This window comes from Molossus molossus, unplaced genomic scaffold, assembly GCF_014108415.1.
Source record: "Molossus molossus isolate mMolMol1 unplaced genomic scaffold, mMolMol1.p scaffold_m16_p_24, whole genome shotgun sequence".
Lineage (NCBI taxonomy): Eukaryota > Metazoa > Chordata > Mammalia > Chiroptera > Molossidae > Molossus > Molossus molossus.
Genome location: NW_023425360.1, coordinates 261,817 through 289,346, shown reverse-complemented (window position 1 = coordinate 289,346; position 27,530 = coordinate 261,817). Strand labels below are relative to the sequence as shown.

Sequence of the window (27,530 nt, the reverse complement as noted above, 5' to 3'; positions counted from 1 at the left end):
TGGATCGACACTAACAGCTGAGCCAAACTGGCCAGGGCATAAAAACATTTTTAAAAAGTCTAAAAACCCTTTAGGCTCGGCCCCTTCACTTTACGGCAGCCAGGCTTTGCAGTTCTGTGGCTCCAGAAGGCTTAAGTCAAGGGTACTGCTGAAAAGTCGGTGTTGGTAGTGAGCAAGCTCCTGGAAGTGTCGAGGAAAGAGGACGTCGCTTCAGCAGCCTGTTTCAGAAGTCAGGGAAGTGTGACTCAGAAGTTTTTATCCAACATCCTAAAGCCAAAGAGAATTTGTGCTTAGCAGGGCTAACTTCAGTTATGGATTTATGTTGAACACCTCATTTCCCAATGAGTTTCATTCATGATTTCTTTATCTTGTCAGTTGTTGTTCATGATGTATTTATTTACATTCTGGGCACTGTGGTGTAGTCAGTGGGAATGGAATGATGAGAAAACCCAGTCCTCTAGAGACCTACAGTCTCATGGGGAAGACAGGTGATAAACACATCATTTTTTTTTTTATCCTCACCTGAGAACATTTTTACATTTATCTTCAGATAGAGCGAGAGGGAAAGAGGGAGGTAGAGAGAGAAAGAAATATTGATGTGAGAGAGACACATCGACTGGCTGCCACCCACACAACCCCAACTGGGGCCGGGGACAAACTGCAACCGAAGCACGTGCCCTTAGCGGGAACAGAACCCAGGACACTCTGGGCCACAGGCCTACGCTCTAACCACTGAACCAAACTGGCCAGGGCTAAACACATAATTTTATAATTTAAAATATAACTGTGAGATGAGCTATAAAGGAGTATGAGTTATTTTCAGTATACAAATGGGATCCTGGCCAAGTCCAGAGGCTGAAGCTCTCTCATTCTGAGAAGGTTACTTTTATTGTACTTATTATTATGTTTTTAATCCTTACTTGAGGATATTTTTTTCATTGATTTTTAATTAGATAGAGTGGGAGGGAGATGGAGGAAGAGAGGGAAACTTTGAGGTGAGAGAGGCCCATTGATTGGATTGGTTGCTTCCCGAAGGACCCCGACTGGGTCCTGGGATTGAACCTGAAACCAAGGTACGTGCCCTTGATCAGGAATCAAACTTGTGACTCTTCAGTCCGCGGGCCAGTGCTCTAACTATTGAGCAAAACCAGCCAGGGCAAGTTACTTTTAAATTGGGACGTGAGAGCCCTGGCCGGTTTGGCTCAGCGGTTAGAGTGCTGGCCTGCGGTCCTGAGAGACCCGGGTTCGGTTCCCGCTAAGGGCATGTACCTCGGTTGCAGTTTGTCCCCGGCTCTGGTCAGTCGTGCGGGTGGCAGCCACTCGATGTGTTCCTTTCACATCGATGTTTCTCTCTCTCTCTCTGTTCCTCTCTCTCCCTCCCACTCTACCTGAACAAAAAATGGAAAAATGTCCTCGGGTGAGGATAAAAAAATAAAAATAAAAATAAAAAATAAATTGGGACGTGAGAGATTATTAGTCCTGAAAGGAGCACTGTTCCAGGTGCTTTCCAGTAGCACGTAGAGTTGACTTGAGACCAGACTTGGTCCATTGGCTCGATGGTGTCACCAAGGGTTTGATTGCTTTTCTTCCCTTGGCTCTATCTTGTTTGTGGCTGTTTTCTTAAGGCTTGTTTTCTCTTTTTTTAATTGATTTTTTTAGAGGAAGAGGAAGGGAGAGAGAGAGAGAAACATTGATGTGAGAGAGAAACATCCATCGGCTGCCTCCTGCACGCCCCCTACTGGGGACTGAGCCCACAACCCAGCATGCGCCCTGGAATTGAACCAGGATCTCTCAGTCCTTGGGACGACTCTCAGTCCTTGGGATGACGCTCAGTCCACTGAGCTGCACTGGCCAGGTGAGGCTTGTTCTCTTTATGGCCCCTGATTGGTTAGAGTCACATTGTGTGTTGTTGACAACATCACATAAGTGATGATGTGTCCTTCTCAGTGCATCACACCACAAAGCACATGATGTCAGCGTGGCCTGTGATGGGTCACGTTACCTTTGACCACTTGGTTAATAGAGAGCAGTGTCAAGTTATCAGTTTAATTTCTCTTTTAAAATTAATAGGTAATACGTTGAGAGACACTCTGAGTGTTTGTAAGTACCCTGTACCTCATCAGACTGTCACCCCCTGGTTTCAGCACCCATGATGGTAACCGTTTAAAGACCTACTGTGAGGAAAAGGTTTACATTCTCCCCAGTTATCTGTCTGTGTTCTCAGATTTTTAATTTCATTTAAGGTTGTAATCTATCACTGTCATTAATTATTTTCATGGTGAGATTTTCCCAGCCTTAGCCAGTGGAAGCTCCTTCAAGGTGGCTCTTGTCCTTTGATGTGTCCCTGTTATTCTCTGAGCATTTCTGTACTTTCTAGTGTAACAAACTGTTTTCAGATGCATCGTGTCTTTGCTTTTCCTGTCTCATCATTTTTCTCACCTTATTGCACAGGCTTGGACCTTTACTACAATGTTGAATGGAAGTGGTGATGGTACGCATCCTTCTTTCAATTAAACCATTCAGTGTGATGTTTGCTGTAGTTTGTGTAGAATTTTTATAATATATGGGTGTTGAATTTTACCACTTTTTTTATCTTTTGAGATTAATGTAAGCCTTTTCTCCTTTATTCTGTTAATATGGCGATTTGGCTTGAAAATGTTAAACTAACCTTGCTTTCCTAAAATAAACTCAACTTGGTTGTGATATCTTACCTGGAATCGATTTGCAAATGTGTGTATGTTTGTGTATATGTTATATACATGTTATATTCACAGCCTCGGCAGGGGTAGGAACCATTTTTCTGCCAAGGGCCATTTGGATATTTATAACATCATTCTTGGGCCATGCAAAATTATCGACTTAAAAATTAGCTGCTGTATTTGGTCAGGCTGATTTGGTGTGGCATGTGACGTTAGCTGGTATTGATTTTGCAGGCTTTATACGGCCTGTGGGCCGGACGTTCCCCACCCCTGAAGGGCTTTACCTTTAGAAAGGTATGAATACCAGTAAGGACTGACAGAGTTATCATAGGTTACTGAATGGAATTCCAGCTCATCGTTCTATAATGTTAGGGAAATTGTACCAGTTACTGACCTTCTCAGGTAAGTTTCATGGTTTGTGAAACAGGATTTGTAAGTCTACCATTCTTACAATCTTAATGTACTCCTGGTGTTCACTGACTGGTAATCTTCCCTTCATGCTACTTAAAATATGAAAGGCTTTGGTAGAGGGAATTTAAGAGAAAGGTTCTTCTCTGAAGTATATGGAAAGCTGAAAAACCGTTTTGAAAAAGAAGATAATTTCATTTTATGGGCAAGTAGTATTATGGATGGATTTTGAACTTGTGTAAAGTAGGTATTTTTATGTAGATGCACACATAAAAATTTAATAAATAATGCTTGATATCATTGAAGTTGCTAAAAGTAGAAATTATTTAGAGATCTGTTAAAATTTTTTTCCTAGACTAGGAACAAGTGTCAGAAATCTGTAAACCCTTTGGTGAACATTCTGAACAATTGCTTTATTAGATTCTATATTATAAGAGTTGAATATAAAAACTTTCACTTGAAACTGATGTTTATGCTTTTTATTGAAACACCTACTATCTGAAGAAACCCTGTAAAAACCCATGTGGCTCTAGAGGGCACACTGACTTCAGGTGGAAATGATGTCTTTTGTTTGTCTTCTGGAAGAAATAATCCAGGTGTAAATACTTTCTGAACTAGACATCTACAACATTGTGAATTATCTCAGACTCATTTATTACATTTCAAATCCTGGTGCTTGCTTAGATTAAAATGTTTGAAACTGTTGTACTTAAGTTACTACTTACATTTTGGAAAGAATAGGATTATGAAAAATGAATGGAATTTGAGTGTTTTCTTTCTGAGAAATAGAAGAAATAATGAATTTGTCTGCCAAACATATTTAATAAATACTCTTTTTTCTGTGCAAAGGCTTCATTCCAGCGCTCCAATAGTCATGACAAAGTGAGGAGAATCGTTGCAGAGGAGGGTCGCACAGCCAGAAATCTCATTGCCTGGAGTGTTCCGCTGGAAAGCAAAGACGACGATGGTGTGTGTTAACAGTACGTTTTGTTTTGTGGTGAGGTAGAAGGTCATATTTATTCCTAAACTGTAGATAGACTGTACACTGCTTATAATTAGGACTCCTGGGTAAATTAGTATAAATTAAATAAGAAATAATTTTTTTTTATCCTCCCCTGAGGATATTTTTCTATTTATCTTCAGATAGAGAGGGAGAAAGAAAGAGAGAGAGAAATATTGATGTGAGAGAGACACATTGATTGGGTGCCTCCTCCTGCATGACCCCAACTGGGACCAGGGGGTGAACTGCAACCCAGATACGTGCCCTTGGCCAGATTCAAACCCACGGCTCTTTGATCTGCGGGCCAACGCTCAAACTGCTGAGCTAGACTGACCAGGGCAGAAGTAAATTTTTTTAATTGCCTTTTTATCTGCCACGCACATGGTTTCGGGAAAGTGTTATTATTAATCTTACTGTTTTACATAGCAATGATTTTGGGTTTGTCATATTTTTATGACTGGCTGATTAGTGGTTTTTAAAGTTAATCAAAACAAAATACTGAGTTATGTGGTAAAAATTGTATTCTTAATTTTATTGTTGAAATACAACTTGAATTCAAATAACTATTTTTCAGACCTTATATATATACATATATATATGTTGAGAAGTATTACTAACTTGACATTTTCTTCATTTTTTTCATTCATGAAACAAATGTTTATTCAGAACCTATCAACACTTTTTTTTTTGCCGAAGTTTTTTATTTGACCTTGTTTTTACATTGTCAGAAAATCCGACTTCTTTAAGAAGTTGATTTACTTCTGTTCTGAGAAAGCTGTTCCATAAAAAGTCTCTGGGACCTTGGGAGTTTGTTTTTTATTATATCTGTAGTTCAGATTGACCATGTATAGAAGGAGATACGTGTTCATATGCCTGAATGATTTGGGTAGTTTTATTTTATATTACCTATTTGTTGATCTCTGTATTTATTTATTCTTGCCTTGAAGGAAAATCTAAATGTCAGACTGGTGGAAAGTCAAAGAGGACAATTCAAGGCACTCACAAGACTTCGAAACAGGTGCAGCACATGCCACTTTTACTGACTTCTCCTTGCACTGTCTTCTCTCCGTGGCTGCCTTTAGATTTCTTTCTTTATCCTTGACTGTTGACAACTTTAATAATGTGTGTTGCAGAAAGTCTTTCAGTGTTGAGATAATGACTGGTTCTATCAGCTTCTTGTATTGTATGTGCAGCTCCTTCCCCAGGATTGGGAAGTTCTCATCTATTAAGTTTTAAGTAGGCACTCTGTTCCCTCCCCCCTTCTCATCTGGAATTCCCACCATCCGATGTTGCCCTTTTGCATGGAGGCAGGTAGTTCCCACAGAGGTCTTTCGTTTTTTAAAAATCGTAGGTTTCTCTTCCATGGGATCATTTCTAGACTTCGGTCTTCTCTCCCGTGTGGGGTCTGCTCTGTTCCCGGGGCTGTCTAATGCACTTTCCTCTCATTAATTGTGTTCTACTGCTCCAGGATTTGTTTGGTTTTTCATATAGTTTCAACCTTGTGGTGAAGTACTCGTTCTGATCCTTAATTTTACCTGAGCTCACCGAGCTGCCTTTCTGAGTTGTCTACATCTCGTTGAGCTTCTTCAGGATAGTGATTTTGAATTCCCTTTTTTTAAATCCTCACTCAAGGATATGTTTCCATTGATTCTCAGAGAGAAAGGAAAGGACGGGGAGAGAGGAAGAGAGATCAGTGTGAGAAATATCAGTCAGTTTTTGTATGTGCCAGTGATGCCCTGCCTGGGAGTCAAACCCAGGCGTAGGAGTCAACACCTTCACCACCCGAGCCACTCTGCCAGTTTGAATTTTCTTATCATTTTGATCACAATCTTCCGTGACTCTGAGTTTTGTTTCTGGAGAATTGCTGTTTTCTTTTTGTGATACTGTGTTACTGTGGTTATTTGTGGTGCTTGATGGGCTTTTCCCCAGCCAGTGTGTGTGAAGTAGTGAACAACTTTCCTATTTAGGTTGAGCGTTTTTTCACTGGTAAGTCAGCAGGTCGGTAATTAGAGGCCTTTTTTGTTTTCCAGTAGGTGGCGCCGTAGGACAGGTTTTTGGTTTCTCTTACCTGAGCTGACTGGTTGGATTTGACAGCCAGTATGTCTGCCCCCAGGATCTCCGCCAGAGGTGCCCTCTTTGTGCTGCTTGTGGGGGTCGCTGGTACCTTGCTGCTGCCGGTGTCCCTGCTGTAGCCACTGGGATAGCATGCCCCTGCTGCGTCTAGGGTCTGGTGGGTCTTGGGCAGTGTCTCCATGGCATGGGGATTGCATTAGTGGGGGCAGAGCCTGGGTATCCTGCGCCTCTGCTTATCCTGGGGTTGTCAGGCTTGCAGATGCTGCTACTGAGGGCTGGGCCGGTGCTGCGAGCCCCACTCCCCGTGGCTGCAGGTGCTGGGGGGCCGGAGGTTGCAGTAGCGTGTGTCTGTGCTGCTGCTTCCGTGCTCTGGTCGTGTGGGCGCCGTTGCAGCTGATTGTGGAGCTAGAGTCACACATGTGGATGCTATTACTATCCTTCTCCTTTGCTGGAGCCCTGGATGGGGTGGGCAGAGTCAGGTCCCATCTCGGCTGCTGCCACAAAGTTTGCCGGGACTGCAGGCTCAGCCATGGCAGCCGGGAGCCGAGTCGCGGGCACCATCCTGTGGCTCTGCCTGTTTCACCCCTCTGTGTGCTCCAGTCCGCTTGCCTTCAGATGTAGAGGTACCTGGGTCCCAGGTGTGCTGGTGCATTGAGTGGAGGAATCCTGGTTGGGTTAGAGAGGACCCACTGGTTACAGGTGGAGGGGAGACAAAGGCAGCGCCTGCTCACCATAGTGCTGGTGTCACTCCTGGCGAGGACTTGTTTTTAATGATGTTTTGTTTCAATATGTTTTTATTGATTTCTTTGGAGAGAGAGAAGCATCAGTGTGAGAGAGATACGTCAATCAGCTGCCTCCTGCAACGCCCCTCACTGGGGATTGAGCCCGCAACCTGGGCATGTGTCCTGACTGGGAATCGAACTGGGACCTCTCAGTCCATAGTATGGCACTCAGTCCACTGAGCCACAATGGCTGGGCCTTTTTTTTAATCCTCACCCGAGGACGTTTTTTCATTTTTTGTTCAGATAGAGTGGGAGAGAGAGAGAGAAACATCAACATGAAAGGGACACATCGAGTGGTTGCCACCCACACAACCCAACTAGGGCCGGGGACAAGTCGCAACCGAGGAACATGCCCCTAGCAGGAACTGAACCCGGGTCTCTCTGGACTGCAGGCCGACGCTCTAACCGCTGAGCAAAACTGGCCAGGGCCTGGTGATGACTTTGTAGATACAACACCAAAGGTACAGTCCATGAAGGAAATCCTTGATAGGCTGGGTTTCATTAAAATTAAAAACTTCATATCTGTAAAAGATGGTGTCAAGAGAATGAGAAGACAAGCCACAGACTTGGAGGAAATATTTGCAAAAGATACATTTGATAAGGAGTTGTTATGCAGAATATACGAAGAACTCTTAAAACTCAACAAGAAGAAACAACCAACCTGATGAAAAAGCAGGCCTCAGCCTTTAACAGTCACCTCATCAAAGAGGATGTGCAGACAGCAATACGTGTATGAAAGATGCTTCACATCGTATGTCATCAAGGACACGCAAGTTAGAACAGCAGTGAGGGCCATCATACACCTGCTGGAATGGCCAGACTCAGAGACACTGACACCACCAAGGGCTGGCGAGCTGGGGAGCCACAGGAACCCTCGCGCACCGCTGACGGAGGCAGCCTGGTGCTGCCGCTGTGGGAGACAGTCAGCAGTTCCTGCAGAGCTGGACACGCTCTTCCTGCAGGATCCCCCAGTAATGCTCCTTGGTATTCATTTACGTAGAAGAGTTGAAAACATATGTCCACGCAAAACCCGCATGTGGATATTTATTAGCAGTTTTGTTCATAATTGCCAAAACTTGGGAGCGCCCAAGATATCCTTCTGCAGGTGAATGGATAAATAAACTGTGGTCCACCCAGACACAGAATATTATTCAGTGCTGAAAAGAAATGAGCGATCAAGACATAAAAAGACACAGAGGAACCTTAAATGCATACTACTAAGTGAAAGAAGCCAACGTGAAAAGGCTACACACCGTATGATTCCAACTATATGACATTCTGGAAAAGGCAGAACTGTGGGGACGGTAAAAGGATCAGTAGCTGCCAGAGGTTTGGGAGTGGGATGGGGATATAGTGGGATCGACAGGCAGCGCACAGAGAATATTGTCTTGTCTTTACAGGTTGATGTGATGATTAAATTACGTTATGTTTCGAAAGCCGGTCATAAACCATGAAAAACATGCAAATGTAAAGTATTGCCATTTTTGTCAAATTTAAATGTCAACTTTGCATTGCACATTGCCTTTTGGATGGAGTCACCCAGCTGTAGTTTCTGCCTTTCCGGAATCTTTCTTAGTAAAAGCCTCACTTTGAGCAGTCATAAAGAGTAGAAACATCTTACCCTGAAAACAATATTGCCTATTCTACCTTATACAAAACGATGGCGATGTATTTGAGTAATGTACACATGGATGCTGACAGATAAATACCTAAATGGGTGAAGATCACGGAACATTTTTCTGAGAACGTAGATTATAGTCTGAATGCACAGGAAGCTACCAGCCCTTTGCTGATCACTGTAGAAAATCTTTGAGGGGGGTATACTTTGGGAAACGTCCCAAGTTCACTTTAACATGGGGTGGTCGGCAGGAAGAGCAGTGAGCTGGTCTGAAACGTCTGGTGCAGGTGACAGCACAGGGCCTGGCAGCAGTGAAGCGGTCGAGCTCCAAGGAGAGGGTCCCTGTGGCTGTGATCTTGGCCATTTGGGGGACCTCTGAACCTCATTTTCTAAGCTGTAAAGTGGAGCTGATAATCTATACTTTGAAAACTGTGTGAAGGGGTTAGGAGATGATGTGAAGTTGATTATGATCTACAGGCTTGTGCAGATTGTTGATGGCATTGCCATAGTTCTTGGGAAAGTAGCGGACAGAACAGCACGTGTGCACGCTTGTGCGTGGTTTGTGTGCTTGCTTCTGGGCAGTGACAGTTCTGTGCAAGCTGAAGGCTGGCTGCAAACGATTTGTAAGGTCTGTTACATTGAAGGCCAGAACCTAAAACAAAACGAGGGCTCTTAGCCTCTGTGTCAGATAGTCTCTCCCCTAGAGCTCTTCTATGAAAAAGAAAAAAACAGATAAGCAAACAGGAACCATACACACACATCAGAAAACCCCAAAGTGACCTGTGATTGCTTGTTGCTGTAAATGCTCACAAGGTTTTGTTAGAGGTGCAGTCTGTGACAGTACAGAATATGGCCTTGTACTTTCAAACAAGGAAGTACAAGGAACTGAGGAGAGAATGGGTCACAGAAACACTGTAGTTACTTTATTTGGTGAGTCTGCTCTAGCTGACCTTGGTGCTTGGTGTTACTAATACATGAGTGTATTTTTTCTAGTCAATTGTTTTGTATTTATGTATTAATTTTACTGTAAGTTGAAAAATAATTTACAGTAAAATTAAGCAACTAAATAGAATTGTGTAGTATATGTTATTCTTTTCTCAATGAAAAGAAAATATGCAAGCTGTTTCAAAATGCTGACCTTGGCTCTGGCTGGTGTGACTGAGTGGTTAGAGTGTAGGTTTGATTCCCTGTGTGTCAGGGCGCATGCCGGGGGCGGCTAGTCGATGTCTCTCTCACATAGATGTTTCTCTCCCTTCTTCTCTTCCTCCCCCCACCTCCATCCCTCCCTTCCACTCTAAAAAATCAATGGAGCCCTGGCCGGTTTGGCTCAGTGGTTAGAGCGTCCACCTACGGTCCGGAGGGACCCGGGCTCGGTTCCCGCTGAGGGCATGTACCTCGGTTGCAGTTTGTCCCCGGCCCTGGTTGGTCGTGCGGGTAGCAGCCACTCGATGTGTCCCTTTCACATCGATGTTTCCCTCTCTCTCTCTTCCTCTTTCTCCCTCCCACTCTGTCTGTACAAAAAAATGGAAAAATGTCCTCGGATGAGGATAAAAAAAAAAAAAAAATCAATGGAAAAAATTCCCTCGGTGAGAATTAACAAAAAGTAAAAAATTACTGACCTTGGTCTTCATTATTTGTTGATGTGTGTAAATGTGCTGCACATGTGTTCCAGCCATCGGGGCTGCTCCCTTTTGAATGAGGTCTAGTCACAGCAGAAGCCATCCTGTGTCTCCAGTGAGACACGTCTGAACTAAGACTGGACCGGCAGACCTGGCTGCTGTTTGAGGAGCAGCTTTCTTTAGATCGGGTCAGTGTGCTGTGGTGTGAGCTGGAAAGAGGAATGTTATGTTTTTAAGTATTTGTGTTGAAAAATGTGCTGTAGGTAAGAACCAATTCCTGGAGTGTTTTAAAAAATATGTTTTTATGTTTTGTTTCACTTCACCAGAACACCACAGCAGACTGTAAAGTATCCTCTACAGCTGGAGATAAACATTTCGATAAAAGTCCCACGAAAACAAGGCACCCTCGCAAAATTGATCTGAGGGCCAGATACTGGGCGTTTCTTTTCGACAATCTTCGCCGGGCAGTAGATGAGATCTACGTGACCTGTGAATCGGATCAGAGTGTGGTGGAATGTAAGGTAGGTTTTGCTTTGAGGCTTGGTAATCCATTTGGAGCCAGAGGCTCCATTTTTTGCTACACCTGAGTTGCTCATTTCTCAGAACATAGTATGGTAACATGAACTGTACTGGCCATGCTGCACATTAATCCCAGAACCTTCTCACTTGACAGCCGTAAGTTTGTAGCCTTTGACCAGCCTCTCCCTGTTTCCGCCACACCTTGCAACCAGTGCTTCAGGTTTTCTTGGCTTTGGTTTCTCAGGAGGACTTTGAGGTGGTTTTCTGCATTACCTAATTATGTACTTTAATATTCTGTGCAAGATTTGGTACACAGCCGTCTTGATATGTAGTCCTGGGCAAGAAATCAAAGGGATGGAACACAACGGTTTTAAAATCTCTCATCTTCATTCTCCCTCAGTCCTGTAGGTGGCACTAGTGAGATCGTCACATTCTTTGGTTTTGTCTTTAATATTTTTAATTGGTCATTGCTTCCTTTTTGTTGAGATACTGATCACTCTCCTAATTCACTCTGGTCAGGGGAAAGTGAGGTTGATGGCTACCCATAAGCAGTCCTTGGTGGGAATGAATGTCATCAGTGAGGTTTCTATTTTTAGATAACCTTGTGTTTGTAATAGGATATTAAACAAATACACAGCATTAGCTGTCCCCAAAGGTTGGCCTTTTAGTAAATACAAACTATATGCTATATTAATTTATATTGAAAAAAATTATTTTGAGAAAAACCAGAGTGACATCTTTATAGAACTATTACAAAGGTAGCTTCTTCTGTTTCTACAGTGAACAGGGTTGAAAACCTTGGAATTCATTACTTGACCTTTGAAATATATATATATATATATTTATTTTAAATTCTCACCCGAGGACATTTTTTTGTTTTTTGTTCAGATAGAGTGGAAGGGAGAGAGAGGAAGAGAGAGAGAGAGAGAGAAAAACATCGATGTGAAAGGGACACATCGAGTGGTTGCCACCTGCACAGCCCAACCAGGGCTGGGGACAAACTGCAACCGAGGTACATGCCCTTAGCGGGAACTGAACCCAGGTCTCTCTGGACCGCAGGCTGACGCTCTAACCGCTGAGCAAAACCGGCCAGGGTGACCTTTGAACTATATGTAGGGTCAAAGAAAAGTTACATGTTGACACAGCAGCTACATTTCCTTTAAAATTGGAAACAACCAGCCCTGGCCGGTTTGGCCCAGCGGTTAGAGCGGCGGCCTGCGGTCCAGAGAGACCCGGGTTCGGTTCCCACTAAGGGCTTGTACCTTGGTTGCAGTTGGGTGGCAACCACTCGATGTGTCCCTCTCTCTCTCTCTCTCTCCCTCCCACTCTATCTGAACAAAATATGGAAATGTCCTCGGGTGAGGGTGGAAAAAAAAATATTAAAATTGGAAACAACCAAAACAAGTTTTAGATGTACTTAAAAATACGATTCATCAGCCGTGGCCGGTTTGGCTCAGCAGTTGGAGCATTGACCTGCAGACCAGAGAGTCCTGGGTTCGGTTCCCACGAGGGGCACGTACCAAAAAAATATGATTCATCAGAAGCAGATTTTTAGAATGAACAGTGGTTGAAATCATCTAAGTTTATGATTTGATTGTCACAATATTGTTATTGTCAACATATAAAATTTCTTGTTTAAAAAATAAATATTCTTGGGCAAAATCATACCCATGGATAGAGTTTAATGGATCAGCATCTTGTGATACAAAACACCATTGGACTTCATTTTGGGTTATTGTTTTTTATATAAATGAGCATGTGGGCCTTGGTAATCTCTCGGTCAGCCCTAGAGATCAGTCAGATTAGCAGATTCTTTGAGTTTATGTTGAAAAATAACAGAAGGTTGATTGAAGAAATTGAATTTGTTAGTAAAGTGTGTACTTCTTGATAGAAATGAGTTTGACCAATTGTAATCGTGTTTCTGATGAGCAGGAGAAATTCCTGCCTCTTTCTCCGATACCGTATTTGGGGAAGCTGGACTTGGCGATACGGCAGTGTGGCTCTTACTTCTGGCCCTGTCACTCGCTACCCAAAGCTTATGAAAGTTTAACAGCAATAGAAACTTGTTCGAGTTGTAGGTTATAAGAATGGAGAAGGTTTTGACAAAGTAAGAGGGTAAAGAGACATGTTCTCTGTTCTTTGTACTGTGCCAAGATGCTCCAAGGCTTACACTGAGAAATAAAATCTGGGAGCTTTAGAGTTATTTTCATACCCAGCACCACTACTCTCCCATCCAGGACTTACAGGTTGGGGATACAAAAGATACAGTGCAGCATTTGGTTGAAGTATGTGCTGGCTGTATAATACCTAGACTTTGTTGTTTGTTTTTCTGTCTTTTTTTTTTTTATCCTCACCTGAGGACATTTTCCACTTCTTGCTCAGATAAAGTAGGAGGGAGAGAGAGGGAGAGAGAGAGAGAAACATCGATGTGAAAGGGACACATCGCGTGGCTGCCACCGACACAACCCACCAGGGCCGGGGACAAACTGCAACGGAGGCACATGCCCTTAGCAGCAACCGAACCTGGGTCTCTCTGGTCTACAGGCTGACGCTCTAACCGCTGACCCAAACGGGCCAGGGCTTTCTGTTCTTTTATACAAGCACTTTCATCCATTATCTCATTTGATTAGTGTCTTTGTGAGATGCATAACCCAGATTTTTTCCCTCATTTTAGGTGGATTCAACCCTTGATTTACAGAAGTACTCACAAGGTGTATTCCTACTTGTGATTTTTGTGTTTTAACCTTAGCTAACAAACCACAATCCAGTTCTTTGTCTCATATGTAAAATGTGGTGAATAATACCTATATTATGTAGTTCACATTATAAGTGTAATATGATAGTAAAAACTATGTTTTCTATTTCAGCCAGGACTTGGACCAGAGCCCACCTCTGTAATCAAAAGAGGTTAAATTTCTCTTTTTTAGTTTGAAGATGTGCCGATTATGCCCTCAGCCACGTCTACGTGACTTGTTGAGAACTGACATTCCAACAGAACTGAGCTCTCCCAGGGCACTGTGTTCCCTTCTCCCTCAGGAAGTGGGCTGCAGGGTGGGGAGGGCACAGGTGCTGAGGGTGGCTGATCCCAGCCTGTTCTCACCAGGGTTTGAGGGGACTGAACTGCTATTGAGGACAATTGCAGGATGTTGTTAGTTAGCATCATGAGAGTGGTTTACCTGCTGTTTTGCTTTCAGATGATTTCCATTTTGAACTACTATTCCGTTAGTAGCTTTAAAAAAAAAGCCCTTCTTTTTTAGCATGATTTTAAAAATCATGCTTTTTAAAACTTGTTTCAATTTTGGAAAAGCTCTTTCTTTAACAAGGTCCTTTATTGCTGACTTCTCATGGGATGCAAGTTCCCACCCCTTCTTCACCACTAGGCTCGCCCTGCTCATTCCTGCAGCTGCGCTGGAGGCCGTATTGATATCCTGGGCCCTGGGGCCTGTGGGCTGGTGTTGTGTGTCAGGAGGACAAAGGGATGGCGCCAACCGTCCTGCACTGTGCGCCAGCAACTAGAATTAATTACAAACCAATCAAATCCGTTGCAGCCAATTGGTAAACTAATTGGTAATTTTAGCTGTACATCTATATGTACTTATCTGAGTGCCTATAACATTTCTTTCAGAGGCACTTTTGTTCTGCTTTGTCCTGCCTGACAGAATGGCCTTCACGGCCGTGGGGAGGAAGATGGCATCAGCGGTGGGGCTGCTCCAGCTGCTCGTCCTGTTTGTGTTCCCTTGTTCGTGAGGCAGGGCTCAGGTTACCGCTGCTTGGTACCCCTCTGATCATTGCTGATAACGCCGAGCTAAACATTCCTTAAAGTAGGTGTCCGAGCCGCCAAACGTCCTTTCTCTGTGCCAGCCGGTGTCGGAGGGAGAGCTGCTCATATCGTCCTGTAGAGGGTTGCTTTCTCCTCCTCCTCCTCCTCCTCCTCCTCCTCCCCCTCCCCCTCCTCCTCCTCCTCCTCCTCCTCTTCCTTGTCCTCCTCTTTTAAAAGGGAAATGCAGAAAACTTATGGAATAAATTATTCTGAATTTAATCTTTCTGTGCTCTAAAATGCGTGATTTAAGTTGAACAAATTTAATTAAATAATTTGAATTATATTAGTAGAATTGAGAAAAGGAAGCCAACTAAATTAAAAGATTTTTCCTTTTCCTGATTGTAGAAGACTATTACTACCAGTGATTTGGCACTGAGCATTGCCTTTGAAAGAAAATAAACAATACTTTGTTCAGAAGAAACTTTTAACATAGAATATAACTTTTGTGACTAAAGTGAGGTTAGTACTGTATTTTGTTTATGAGTAATTTAGGTGTATATTTATTTTTAATGTTGGGCCTGATTTGCAGAGTGTAGCTATATCTTTTTAAACATTTATAATTGAAAAGTGTTTTTGAGGTCTTTGAGTACTACTGATAACTTATAAATTTGGTCTAAAACTTAGTTATGTAAAAGTAATGTATTTATAAAACATGATCATTTCAAAAGTTAAATTTATTGGAGTAACATTGTTTAATAACATTATGTAAATTTCAGGTGTACAACTTTATAATGTAACACCTGTGGACTCTGTTATATGCTCACCACCAGGTCTAGTCTCCTTCCATCACCTCGTATGTGACCCCCTTGACCCTGTTTGTCCTCCTCCCAATTCCTTTTTCCTCTGGCAACTACCATTCTCTTGTCTGTGTCTGTGTGTTTGGTTTTTGATTTGTTTTGTTTGTTCATTTGTACCTTTTGGTTTTGTACCTGCACGGTGAGTGAGGTCATGTGGTTCCTGTCCTTTGTCCGACTTGTTCCATTTGGCACCATGCCCTCCAGGTTCGTCCGGGTTGCCACAGGTGGGAATATTTCATCTTTTGTGGCCAAGTAGTATCCCATTGTAGATATGTACTATATCTTTTTTTTTTTTTTTTTTTTCAGAAAAATATGTTTTTATTGATTTGAGAGAGGGAGGAGAGGAGAGAGAGAGAGAGAGAGAGAGAGAGATAGCAATGTGAGAAACATCGACTGGCTGCCTCCTGCACACCCCTACTGGATTGAATCCACAACCCTGGCATGTGCCCTGACTGGGAATCGAACCAGGTGACCTTTTGGTGCATGGGCCAACCCTCAGCCAGTGAGCCACAACGGCCTGGTGTACATCTTCTTTATCCATTCATTGGTTGGAGGCCACTTGGTTGTTTCCATGTCTTGGCTGTTGTAGAACGCATACAACTTACAAGGAAAAAGTCAATTGAAAATGAGCAGAGGGCCTGAATAGATTCTTTTCCAAGGAAGACATACGGAGGGCGAACAGATGGAAGGAAAAATCCTTAACATCTCTGGCTATAAGGGACATGCAAATAAAAGCTATAGTGAGATACCACCTTACACCTGTTAGAATGGCTGTTATCAGTAAGACAAGAAACAACCAGTGTTGGAGAGAATGTGGAGACAAGAGAGCCCTCCTGTGCTGCTGGTGGAATGGCAGCCTCCTTGAAAGCTGTTAAGTCCCATGCACTGAGATGGAACTGCTTTTTCCTGTGACTCCGTGGGCTTAGGCGCAACAGAAATGCGTCCATGTGTGCAGAGGATGTCTGCATGAACAACAGCATATAATTTGTAATGTCTAGAATTTGGAAGTCACCCAACTATTCAGCTGTTGCTTGGATAAATAAATGTGTATTTAAAAAATACTATTCAGTAGTGACCTTGGACATCGACAGTAAATGAATTGCAGGTACGCTCTGAAATGCCGATGAACCTAGTAAACAGATGTACAGAAGAAACCACAAAATAATACCTACGCTATGAGTTTATATGAATTTTGAAATCAGATAAAATTAGACTATTAGGGGTTAAAGCACTGGTAAACTTTGAGAGCGATGAAGTAGTGATAGGGAGGGGACACCAGGGAACTTTGAGAGACTGGCCTTGTATTTTTGTCCTGGGTGGTAGTTTTGTGGGTCTTTGCTTTGAAATAATTTATCTTTACATTTGTGTTTTGTACATTTTCTGTTAATTGACTTCACAGTGAAGAGGGTTAAAAGAAGGATCATTCTGGAGGTCTTGAGAAGGAATGGCAATATCATCTCTTGGTCTTTAGATTCTCAATTTAACTTACTTCTTGCCAAACAGTAAGAATGAAATAAAATGAAATCCAAAAATGACATCAGTAGGTTTTGCATCTTCCTCAATGAGGAGTAGTATGGTGTAAAAGTGCTCTTTGAAACTTTTTAGTCTAGAATGGTGTTTAATGTTTGTTATTTGTTTTCAATTAGGAGGTGCTAATGATGCTGGATAACTATGTCAGAGATTTCAAAGCATTGATTGACTGGATTCAACTTCAGGAGAAGCTAGAGAAGACAGATGCGCAAAGCAGGTAATGACTGGCCCTGTGTCCACAGCAGCCAGTGTTCTCCAGCAGACACCAGAGTTGACAGCAGATTGCCCTCAGCCCAGCGGCAGCTGCTCACTTGGTGCCCACTGATGCCACATGTAGGCACTTGGCTGCTGAGTGCTCACTGCTACGGACCAGAGTCTAAGGGGTGAGGTAGGGCTTACTGCTGCAGGAAACTTGCAGGTGCTCACACAAGGACTGGGCCATCTCTTTTGGGGGTAGACTAGGAAAGATCTCGTGGAGGCAGCAGATGTGTGTGGAGGGTGTGATGAATTTCAGCACGTGGTTGGCCTTTCGGAGGAAGGAAGTAGACTAAGTAGCTATGGTAGTGCAGAGCATGTGTGAAAGGGATGTAGTGTGGGGGAAGGCATAGTGTTTCTTCTTAATGTAGCAGGCAGTGAGGAAATGGGTGATTTTTAGGGGAATAATGAGAGATCAAAGCCACCCCACAGATGCTCACCTGGAATCAGCATGCAACATCTGAGAGCCTGCGCCAGGCTCTGGGACTGTTGTGGCAAAGGGAGCAGACTCAGCCCCTGCCCTCGTGAAGTGGGGGCATCCCCAGGAGAGCCTCATGCCACATTCCTAGCAGAGTGCAAAGCGGCGTCAAAGGAAGCACAGTGTGGTTTGGGAGTCTGAGAATATGCTCCTCAGCCGGTTTGCCGAGTCCAGGAAGGCTTCCCCAGGGAGGTTCTGTGTAAGTGAGACAGAACTACCAGGTTGGCCTTACCTTGACAAAGAGGAGAGAAGAGGCTTCGCATTGGAGGTGATGGTGTGCATGATATCCAGGAGGCGGAAGAGGGCACAGTGGAGTTGGGGCTGGAGTGAAGAGGACAGGGGAAGAGGAGCTTCAGGGGAGCCTAGACAGGTATCTGGGACCAGACAGGTATCTGGGGTACTGTAGACATGTCAGAACTGTACACTCTATTTTGAGCCATAAAAGGTTTTTATTAAAAACCTTTTTTTAAGTGAAACCTGATCCCTTTTGAGCTGGGCCAAGTCACGTGGAGCTACAATGATGTCTTTTTACCCAAAGAAAACAGGCCCAGGCTGCCCTTCCCTTGGATTTGACCTGGTTCAGCCTCAGTAAGGGGAACCAGCTGGTGGAGAATGCACCTTTTGTCCCATCCTCGTGTGTCTGCCCCGGGGGACCAGGAGAGTGAAGGGATCCCAAGAGAGGTCCAGGAAAGTTTGATTCCGCAGGAAACCAAATCCGGGAAACCATGATGTGTAGATCCTCAACATTTTTGTTTCTCCCAGTAAAAATTTTGACGTGGTTTTTTTTTGGAGTGTGGCTTTACTGAGAGCTCCTGGGCGGGTCAGGTTGAGCTGTCCTCTCAGCTGTTCCCCTCACCCCTTGCAGCCAGTGATCGGGTGTGGTACGCGGGGGTGCATTTCTTCACTGGGGGGAAGCAGGTTAAGAGGTCATGCTGGTTTGGGATGGGTGGCTGTATTGCCCTCGTGAAGATAAGCAAAGGGAGGCAGGTTAAAGAAACTGGACTAGACACTGAGAAGCAGAGAAAGGAAGCCGCGTGGTTTTTGAGAATTTAAGGGTGGTGCTTTAAAGCCCATCTCTTCCAGGTCTGACCCTCATGAACCCTGATTCTAGTCCCTCCTCCCCTTGGGTGTCCTTACCTTGTACAGTTTATATCCTTTCAGCAAATCTTTATTTTCTTTTTCTTTTTTATTTACCTTGATTGTCTGTGATGTGACCACCAGTGCATACGGAAAGCTAACTAGACTTGTTTTTTGCTTGTAAACTCCAGCCAGCCAGTGGTGGCTATGTTGGGTTCTGTATTGAGAAGATTGCGAGGCCAAGTCCAAGCGTGAGGGCTCTTCCATGGCTCACAACACACCTGGAGCATCTCTTCTTACCTGAGCCAGTTAGCACCATTTCTCCTCTGCCGCCTGAGGCAGCCCTCAGATACAGAGCAACCCTGAGTTTGCTGTGGACGGCAGCATTTCTCAGCTCACCTTCCTCAAATTGTGTGTCCAGATTCATTCCACCTAGTCTTGAGACTTACATATGAAATCGGAAATTATACATATTTAGAGAAAATATAGATACATATTTATATATTTTTATTGTGGGTAAGGAGTCTGCAAGACAAAATCACAGAGGAAAATATTGATAGACTTGATTTAATAGGAAGAAAATATGCTTTTCTACATAAAAAATTAAATTAAAAGTGAAATAGGCATATCATCTACCCCAAAGGATTTATAGCCATAATAGTAATAGGAGGAGTAGTAAACGATTTCAAATCAACTAAAAGATGATACGAATCACAGTGGAAAAAAATGGGCAAAAGATACCAACATGCAAATTCCAAAAGGAGAAATTAAAATAGTTGTAAAAAGTTCCACCTCAGTAGTAGTAATAATAAACACATAAAAATTTGATAAACAATCACAAATACCATTTTACTGATGGTTTTTCAAAAAGTTAAACACTGTCACTGAAATTCCTGTAGGAGAAGGAAGTCATTACAGGACGGAAAGTAGCACAGGAGTCAGGAAACTTCCTGTCGAGTGCAAGAGAGCAGATGGCTCAGACTGGGCTCCGTGCTGCCTCTCATAAGCCAGTGGACACCCTGCACAGGACACCACCTGCGGGCGAGCTCCCAGGGCAATGGGAAGTAGAAGTTGTGACCACCTTTGTGATTTGGCGGATGTTTTAGACTTCATTTGGATAATCTTTTATCTGAATTTTCTCGTCTAACAGTTCCATATCACAATGAAAGGAAAATATCAGAGTCGCTAGGTTGGACGGAGAGAGGGAGGCGCGGAGATCCTGGGCGTCATGGAGGTCTGACAGGCACGGAGCAGATAGGACAGTGCTTGAGGAGGACGTGTCAGGGGAGCTTGTACCACTGACGGATTGTGGGCCCATGAGGTCAGAGGTCAGCCTTCCCAGCAGAGCAGACGTGTTTGTGCGCTCACTCGCATGGGTGATAACAGGTGGAGGAAGGAGACGGCCTGCTTCCTGCGCATTCTTCATTTCACCCTCAACGCTGTGTGTCTGCCTTGACCCCAGTTCTGCACGCTTACTTCTCCAGGGCATTGCACACAAGTAGTCTGAATTAGTACCTCTGTATCACTTTTTTTTTAAGAAGCAATTTTTTTTTTCTTTTAAAAAAATATCCTCATCCAAGGATATGTTTTCATTGATTTTTAAAGGGGTGAAGGTGGGGAGAAAACATTGATGTGAGAGAGAAACATCGATCGGTTACCTCCCGCACATGCCCTGACTGTGAATGGAACCCTTAACCTTTTAGTGTATGGGACACCACTCCAACTACCTGAACCATCTGGCCAGGGCCATTATACCCCATTTTTAAATGTGTTTTTAGTTGGGTATGTGGAGGCTTATAAAATGTAAGTATACTGTATCTCATGTCTTTGCAGCCCCTGGCCCTTCTTAGTTAATTAAGTAGGGTTATTTGCTGTGCTGAAGTGCTTGGGAAATCCTGACCTTGCATCATCTGTGATTGCTTACTGGTAATACGGTAACTTTCTGGTCATCAGTGCTGCTGGGAAAACTTGTAACCTAAATGTGTTTTCATCCACTGGTAACTATGAGAAAAGATTAGGTTTTCCCCTCTTTTCTCTGTTTATTTAATCTGTATGTCTTGAACCAAAGAGAACAAGGAAGAAATAAAAAAAACTGCTTGGAAACAAATGAAAATGAACACATAACACAGCATCCGTGGGACACAGTGAAAGCAGCCCTGCCAGGAGAGGGAAGCCCCAACATGACAGGCCGGCTTCAGGAAACAGCTAATGTGTGTGTCTTGAATTTGCAGACCGACTTCATTGGCATGGGAAGTAAAGAAGATGTCTCCAGGACGTCATGTGATTCCAAGTCCATCAACGGACAGAATAAATGTGACCTCGAATGCTCGAAGAAGCTTAAATTTTGGGTGAGATGAACCTACTAAGGCTTTCATTACAGTAAATTATTTTCTGTGGTTAATATACTTAAAGTATTATAAAACTGATACTGTGTTAGAAAAATACCCATGTATATGGTAGTGTATCTGTTTTGAATTGTTTGAATAAAAAGTTTTATAAAAATTTAGAAGACGCCCTGGCCGGACTGGCTCAGCGGTTGGAGCGTCGGCCTGCAGTACAGAGAGATGCGGGTTCGGTTCCCACTGAGGGCACGTACCTCGGTTGCAGTTTGTCCCCGGCCCTGGTTGGTTGTGCGGATGGCAGCCATTCGATGTGTCCCTTCACTTCGATGTTTCTCTCTCTCTTTCTTCCTCTCTCCCCCTGAACAAAAAATGGAAAAATGTCCTCGGGTGAGGATAAAAAACAAAAAAAATTTAGGAGAGTACCCTGGTTGGTTTGTCTCAGTGGTTAGAGCATTGGCCGGACCAAAGAGTTGCAGGTTTGATTCCAGCCAAGGGAACGTGCCTCAGTTGCAGTTCATCCCTGGCCCTGGTCTGGGTTGTGTGGGAGGCAGCCAGTCAATGTGTCCCTCTCACATCAATGTTTCTCTCTCCCTCCTTCTCTGTCCCTCTCTCCTACTCTATCAGAAGATAAATAGAAAAATATCCTCGGGTGAGGATTAAAAAAAAAATTGCAGGAGAGTACAGTTTAGTTTAGGAAATATAATATATTCAGATATAATTAGGTTCCCAAAATTGAAACCCATGAACATATTTCATGCTAAATCACTAAAACATGAACTGGCAATTTCTTTCAAAACAAAAGATCTACATATTATCATTGTGTTAATGTCACAAAAATTACATCTTTATACATTATATCAGCACAGTTATATAATCATTGTTTTATGCATTTGTCTTTTATGTTATTTTATTTTTTTGTTTATTTTTAAATCCTCAACCCCAGGATATTTTTTCCATTGACTTTTTTTCAGATAGAGTGGGAAGGAGGGAGGGAGGGAGAGAGAGAAACATCGATGTGAGAGACACACATCGACTGGTTGCCTCCAGCACAACCCCAACGAGGACCAGTAATGAACCATAACTGAGGTACGTGCCTTTGGCCAGAATCGAACCCGTGACTCTTTGGTCCGTGGGCTGACGTTCTACCGCTGAGCCAAACCTGCCAGGGATGAACTATTAAAATAAATTTTGCTGTTATGTGAGACAGGACAATTGTGAAAGAGTGGGGAGCTGTTAACTAAAGTTGGGAAGGATTGTGCACTTAGAACATTTAGTAGATGTTGCTAACGTCTCACTCCATTTTAAAGAACCCAGTGCTGGACGTCAGTGACTCGGCTGCTGGTGTGCTATGAAAGAAATGTACACAAGGAAAAGCCTCTCTTAATAGTGTGTGTGTCAGTAGGGCGGCAAATTAATGCACATTCATTTTTTAAAAAGGTACGAGTTTTAAATGAGAAAAAGGTTTAGTTACATATGCATATTTTCTAAGATTCCCAATTTAACTGAAAATTTAAAAAAAATATTTTTTTTCTTTATTGATTTTTAGGGAGTGGAAGGGAGAGGGGGAGAGAGAGAGACACTGATGAGAGAGAACATCGATTGGCCACCTCCTGCATGCCCCCCACTGGGGATCGGGCCCACAACCTGGGCATGTGCCCTGACCGGGAATTGAGCTGGTGACCTCTTGCTGCATGGGTCGATGCTCAATCAGTGAGCTACACCAGCTGGGCTGAAATTTTCTTTTAAACTGAACTGAGAACTTCTGTATTATCTTGGTTCTTATAGAATATGCTATACTATATTAAGTTAATGAAGTATTAGAACAAGACAAATGTATGAATGTATTTGCCTTAAGTTGCTGTGGTAATATGTTCCTCGCCATTGTGGATACGCACAGATACAATAGTATAATTTATTTAGTATTTAAATCTATTAAGTATGTACTTAAAATTTAACCCATATATTTGATTTGGGATTAATGCAGCAGGCATTTTCCCCACAGGGCTTCACCTGGCACCGTGGCTGCCCCCCGTCTGGCTCCCGCAGGTGTTAGCTGGGCTGACAAAGTAAAGGCTCATCACACAGGGTCCACGGCTCCTTCCGACGTAGCGCCTGCACAGTCTCGCCCGCCAGTGACAGTGCCGAAGACTTCCTGCACAAATGGCAAGTGACTTTCAGTCCTTCTTTTTCATGTAGTGGACAGGTAGGTATATATGGGAATATTTGTTTTATATGGAATGGGAGCTAAGAGCATCATGTATCTTTTCATATCATTTATATAATACTAACCTGCTCTACTTAAAACCATAAATAACCGTGAGAACTGTGTGGAAGCATACGGAGGTCCTTCTAGTCTCAGTTTTGCCCCATGTAAAGTTTAAGGAGAATGAATTCTTTTGTCAATTCATTAATAAGGTAGGTCCTTTATAACTCTTTTGACTTAAAGAAAAATAGGCTATTCCATTCTCCAGGCAGTGCACATTTTTACATCATGCCACTATTTCCTTTCATTACTTTTTTTTTTTTTTATCCTCACCCGAGGACATTCTTCCATTTTTGTACAGATAGAGTGGGAGGGAGAGAGGAAGAGAGAGAGAGGGAAACATCGATGCGAAAGGGACACATCGAGCGGCTGCCACTGCACGACCAACCAGGGCCGGGGACAAACTGCAACCGAGGTACGTGCCCTTAGCGGGAACCGAACCCGGGTCTCTCCGGACCGCAGGTGGACGCTCTAACCGCTGAGCCAAACCGGCCAGGGCTCTTTCATTACTATTTGAATATTATTTTGGTACCAAATATTCTGTTTATCTTTGCTCACACCTCTGTATTCTATACCATCAGAATAATTAAGGGACACAAATAAATAGAAGGGCTGTTATTTTGAGGGCCCACCTGGAACTTATCCCATAAGAATTTCCTTCATAAAATGTTTTTATATAAATATCCAGAGCGGATTTTTTTATACATCTATTGAGGCTTAGATTTTAGAATGATAGTAAGTAATGAATTGTGTTATGAGTTTAAGAACATCTTAAAACGTATAAATAAAACACATAGACACACAACAGTGGTGATGGCTAGAGGGAAAGGGGGTGGGGCAGGTGGAGGTGGGTGGGGGAAATGGGGTGGAATGAGTGTGCTTGGGGCAGTGGGTGCAGGGTGCAGGTGACGTTTTATGGAGTTGTACACTTGAAACCTGTGTGGTTGTATTAACCAATCTCACCCCAGTACATTCAATAAAAAAAAATTTGAAATGAATGATATAATAAAAGAATACTGCTTTTTATGACAATGCCACCTTTACATGATGGCTATGCGTTTTTGTTTTGTTTTCCCACTGTGGTGTCAGTAAGTTGTAGTGATGTTTTTTCTCCTCCTCCTGAGTCTTTGGTTGGCTCTGTGACTTGACAGGATCAATAAAATGTGACAAGAGTGATGTTTGGTAAATTCCGACCCCAGCCCATTAAGAGGCCTTGCAGCTTCCATTTTCTCCTTCTTGGGAGCCACCTGCCTTGTAAGAAGCCCAGTTTAGGCCACTGAGTAACGAGAGATTGTAGGAAGAGAAACGGCCGTCAGAAAGAGAATGTAGCCGTCACAGCCCATGAGCAGTCCAAGGCTTCAGGCATTCGCCGGAGCTGCCCTGGACACTCAGCCTCCGCCGAGCCATCCAGGCTGACATCACGTTGAGATGAGATGGTCGTGACTACTGGGCACTCCTCAGATTCCTGACGGAAAGAATTGCATTGAAGTAATGTGGTTAGTGTTTTAAGATGCTAAATTTTGGGTTTGTCACATAACAATAATAAATAATGGGAATATTCAATATTTGAACAACATGGATTATAGAAAGAGACAAAAAGAAAAGGAGAAATCATTAAAGAGAGAATTAAAGGAAATTTTCTTTATCAGAAGGATTTGAATTTTTGCCCAGTAAGTGTCCATTATGATGGATGAGAATAGTGACACAGAACACATGGGGACATTTATGACGACTACAGGTGATGAGAGGCTCTAAGAAACTGGAGAAAATAATCAGTTTGTATTCAGAGGACCAAGAATCAGAATGGCATCTGCTTTTGCTAGACCATTACCAAAAGCCACAAGAAAATTGAACAATGTTTTCAAAATCCTGAAGAAAAAAATTTCCAATCTAAAATTCTATGTCGAGTCAAATTGTTCATTAATTGTGAGAGTAGGTGGAAGATACTTTGAAACACGCTAGGTCTCAGAAATGTCTTCCCCTCCATAGGCACTGCTGGCGGGACTCGCACAGAGAGGCAGAGTGATAGTTCTGTGGTGAGGGTCCCATGGCGTCAAGCTGTGTCCCAGGTCTAGAGATCAGCCACCCAGAGTGTTGACGGTCACAGTGCTCAGGAAGAGAGGAATCCAGAAAGATAAATGAAATTCTTAAAACATACGATGTGTTTGCATATATTAAGAAGAGATTTAAAATTTAGGAGAGTTGGGGTAGAGTTCATTCTAGTACAGTAGAAACTGGAGGCTAAATCAGGGAAAGGAGTGGGTGAGGAGACACAGAGAAGAGCCTGAGAGGCTCGGCCGCAGAGAAGCCTGTGCGGGGATGGAGTGAGGGGTGCAACGGAAACACTTGTCGACAGTCATTGAGAAGTTCTCAAACTGTTGAAAGATATTCACTCTCCTATTCAAGAAGCACTATAAACTCCAAGCAGGAAAAATAGGAAACAAATCTCATTTATATACAATATAATAAAAATACTGAAAATAAAAGAAAGGGGAAAATCTTACAAGTAGTTGGAGCTAATAAAAATAAAAGACTGTTCTTAAAGGAACAAGAGAAAGCTGATAGCTGATGGAGCTGGTTGACAGTGGAGTAGCATCATTAAGATGCTGAAGAAGATAACTGGCAAGACAGACTTCTGCATCCAGCAAAAATGTCCCTTAAAAGGGAAGGTGTAGCCCTGGCCAGTTTGGCTTAGTGGTCAGAATGGAGGCCCCCAGCCTCAAGGGTCTTGGGTTTGATTCCCAGTCAAGGGCACATACATGGGTTGCAGGTTCAGTCCTCAGCCCTGGTTGGGGCTGTGCAGGAGGCACCAGTCGATGTGTCTCTCTCACATCGATGTCTCTTTCTCTCACCCTTCCACTCCATGTAAAACTCAATGAAAAAATACCCTCGGCTGAGGATTAACAAAACAAACAAACAAACAAAGTGAAGGTGAAATAAAGAGAAATGAAGACAATTTGTAGTCAGCAGACCTGCACTAAAATAAGTGCTACAGAGAACTCTCGGGACGGGAGGAAAACGATCCTGATGGAAACCTGGAAACAAGCAGGAACCAACTGCACCAACAGTAAACGTGTGGGTGGCGTTAACGTGCATGCGCTGTGTGCGACCACATCATGTGGAGCTGGAGATGTGTGCAGACTGAAAATCATGACTAATCCAACAGATGAGAAGAATAGGTGGAGTTTATATTTTTTAGGGTCATAGCAGTGTCCCTGATGTTACGAAAGTAGTAATATGTATTAGACGTTGTAAGTCAGGAATGTGTGTTATAAAATCAAGTAAACCACAAGGAAGAGTAGAAGAGTGTTAATAAATTATAACCTTTCTGATTAAGCCAATGGGAGGCAAGAAATGAGAATAAAGAAAAAACAAATGAGACAAAACATTATTAGAATGTAGAAGTAAATGCGAATTTATTGATCTCTACATTATGTATAAATGGTCTAGGTATTAAATTGTAACCACAAAGATTATAGGACTGCTTTAAAAACAAAGCCCAACTATATTTTGCTTATAAGAGAGATACCTTTAATGGGAAAAAGTTAAAAGAAAAAGACAGGAGAAGATATTCTATGCACATCGTATTCAGATCTACCCTCATGTTGCTCTAATACCAGATAAGATAGACAAAGCAGAGAAGACACATTTTAAAGAGAGAAGAACATTGATGTGAGAGAGACACATCTATTGGCTGCATCCCACACGATCCCTACCGGGTCTGGGGATCAAACCCGAAACCAAGGTACTTGCCCTTGACCAGGAATCGAACCCACGACCCTTTGTTCCGTGGGCCAACACTAACCACTGTGAAAATCCAGCCAGGGAAAGAGAGGTACTTTTTAATTGTTAAAGGGTCATTTCAACAGAGGTAGAAAATCTAAATTTATATATACATATAAATAACATTTAAAAAAATTTTTTATCCTCACCCGAGGACATTTTTCCTTTTTTTTTTTGTTCAGATAGAGTGGGAGGGAGGGAGGGAGGGAGGGAGGGAGGGAGGGAGGGAGGGAGAGAGACATTGATGTGAAAGGGACACATTGAGTGGTTGCCACCCGCACAACCCAACCAGGGCTGGGGACAAACTGCAACTGAGATACGTGCCCTTAGTGGGAACCGAACCCTGTCTCTCTGGAATGCAGGCCAGTGCTCTAACCGCTGAGCCAAACCGGCCAGGGCTAAATAACATTTTTAAGACATGTAAAGTAACAAGTGACAAATGAGGGGGAAATTTTAAAAATATATAC

General features: G+C 43.0%; 1 protein-coding gene across 4 annotated transcripts in view; it reads left to right on the top strand.

Moving 5' to 3' along the window:
- The window catches only part of SCAPER (S-phase cyclin A associated protein in the ER), a 178,058-nt gene that overhangs the window by 8,915 nt on the left and 141,613 nt on the right, over positions 1–27,530 (top strand). For 3 of the 4 annotated variants that reach the window (XM_036277973.1, XM_036277976.1, XM_036277977.1), the window contains exons 3-9: positions 2,452–2,491; positions 3,957–4,074; positions 5,055–5,125; positions 10,526–10,720; positions 16,982–17,082; positions 20,907–21,023; positions 23,020–23,180. In XM_036277973.1, coding sequence (XP_036133866.1) covers positions 2,477–2,491; positions 3,957–4,074; positions 5,055–5,125; positions 10,526–10,720; positions 16,982–17,082; positions 20,907–21,023; positions 23,020–23,180 — 778 coding nt within the window. In that variant the 5' untranslated portion in view covers positions 2,452–2,476. The remainder of the gene's footprint in view (positions 1–2,451; positions 2,492–3,956; positions 4,075–5,054; positions 5,126–10,525; positions 10,721–16,981; positions 17,083–20,906; positions 21,024–23,019; positions 23,181–27,530) is intronic. The other variant, XM_036277975.1, reaches the window with a different exon arrangement.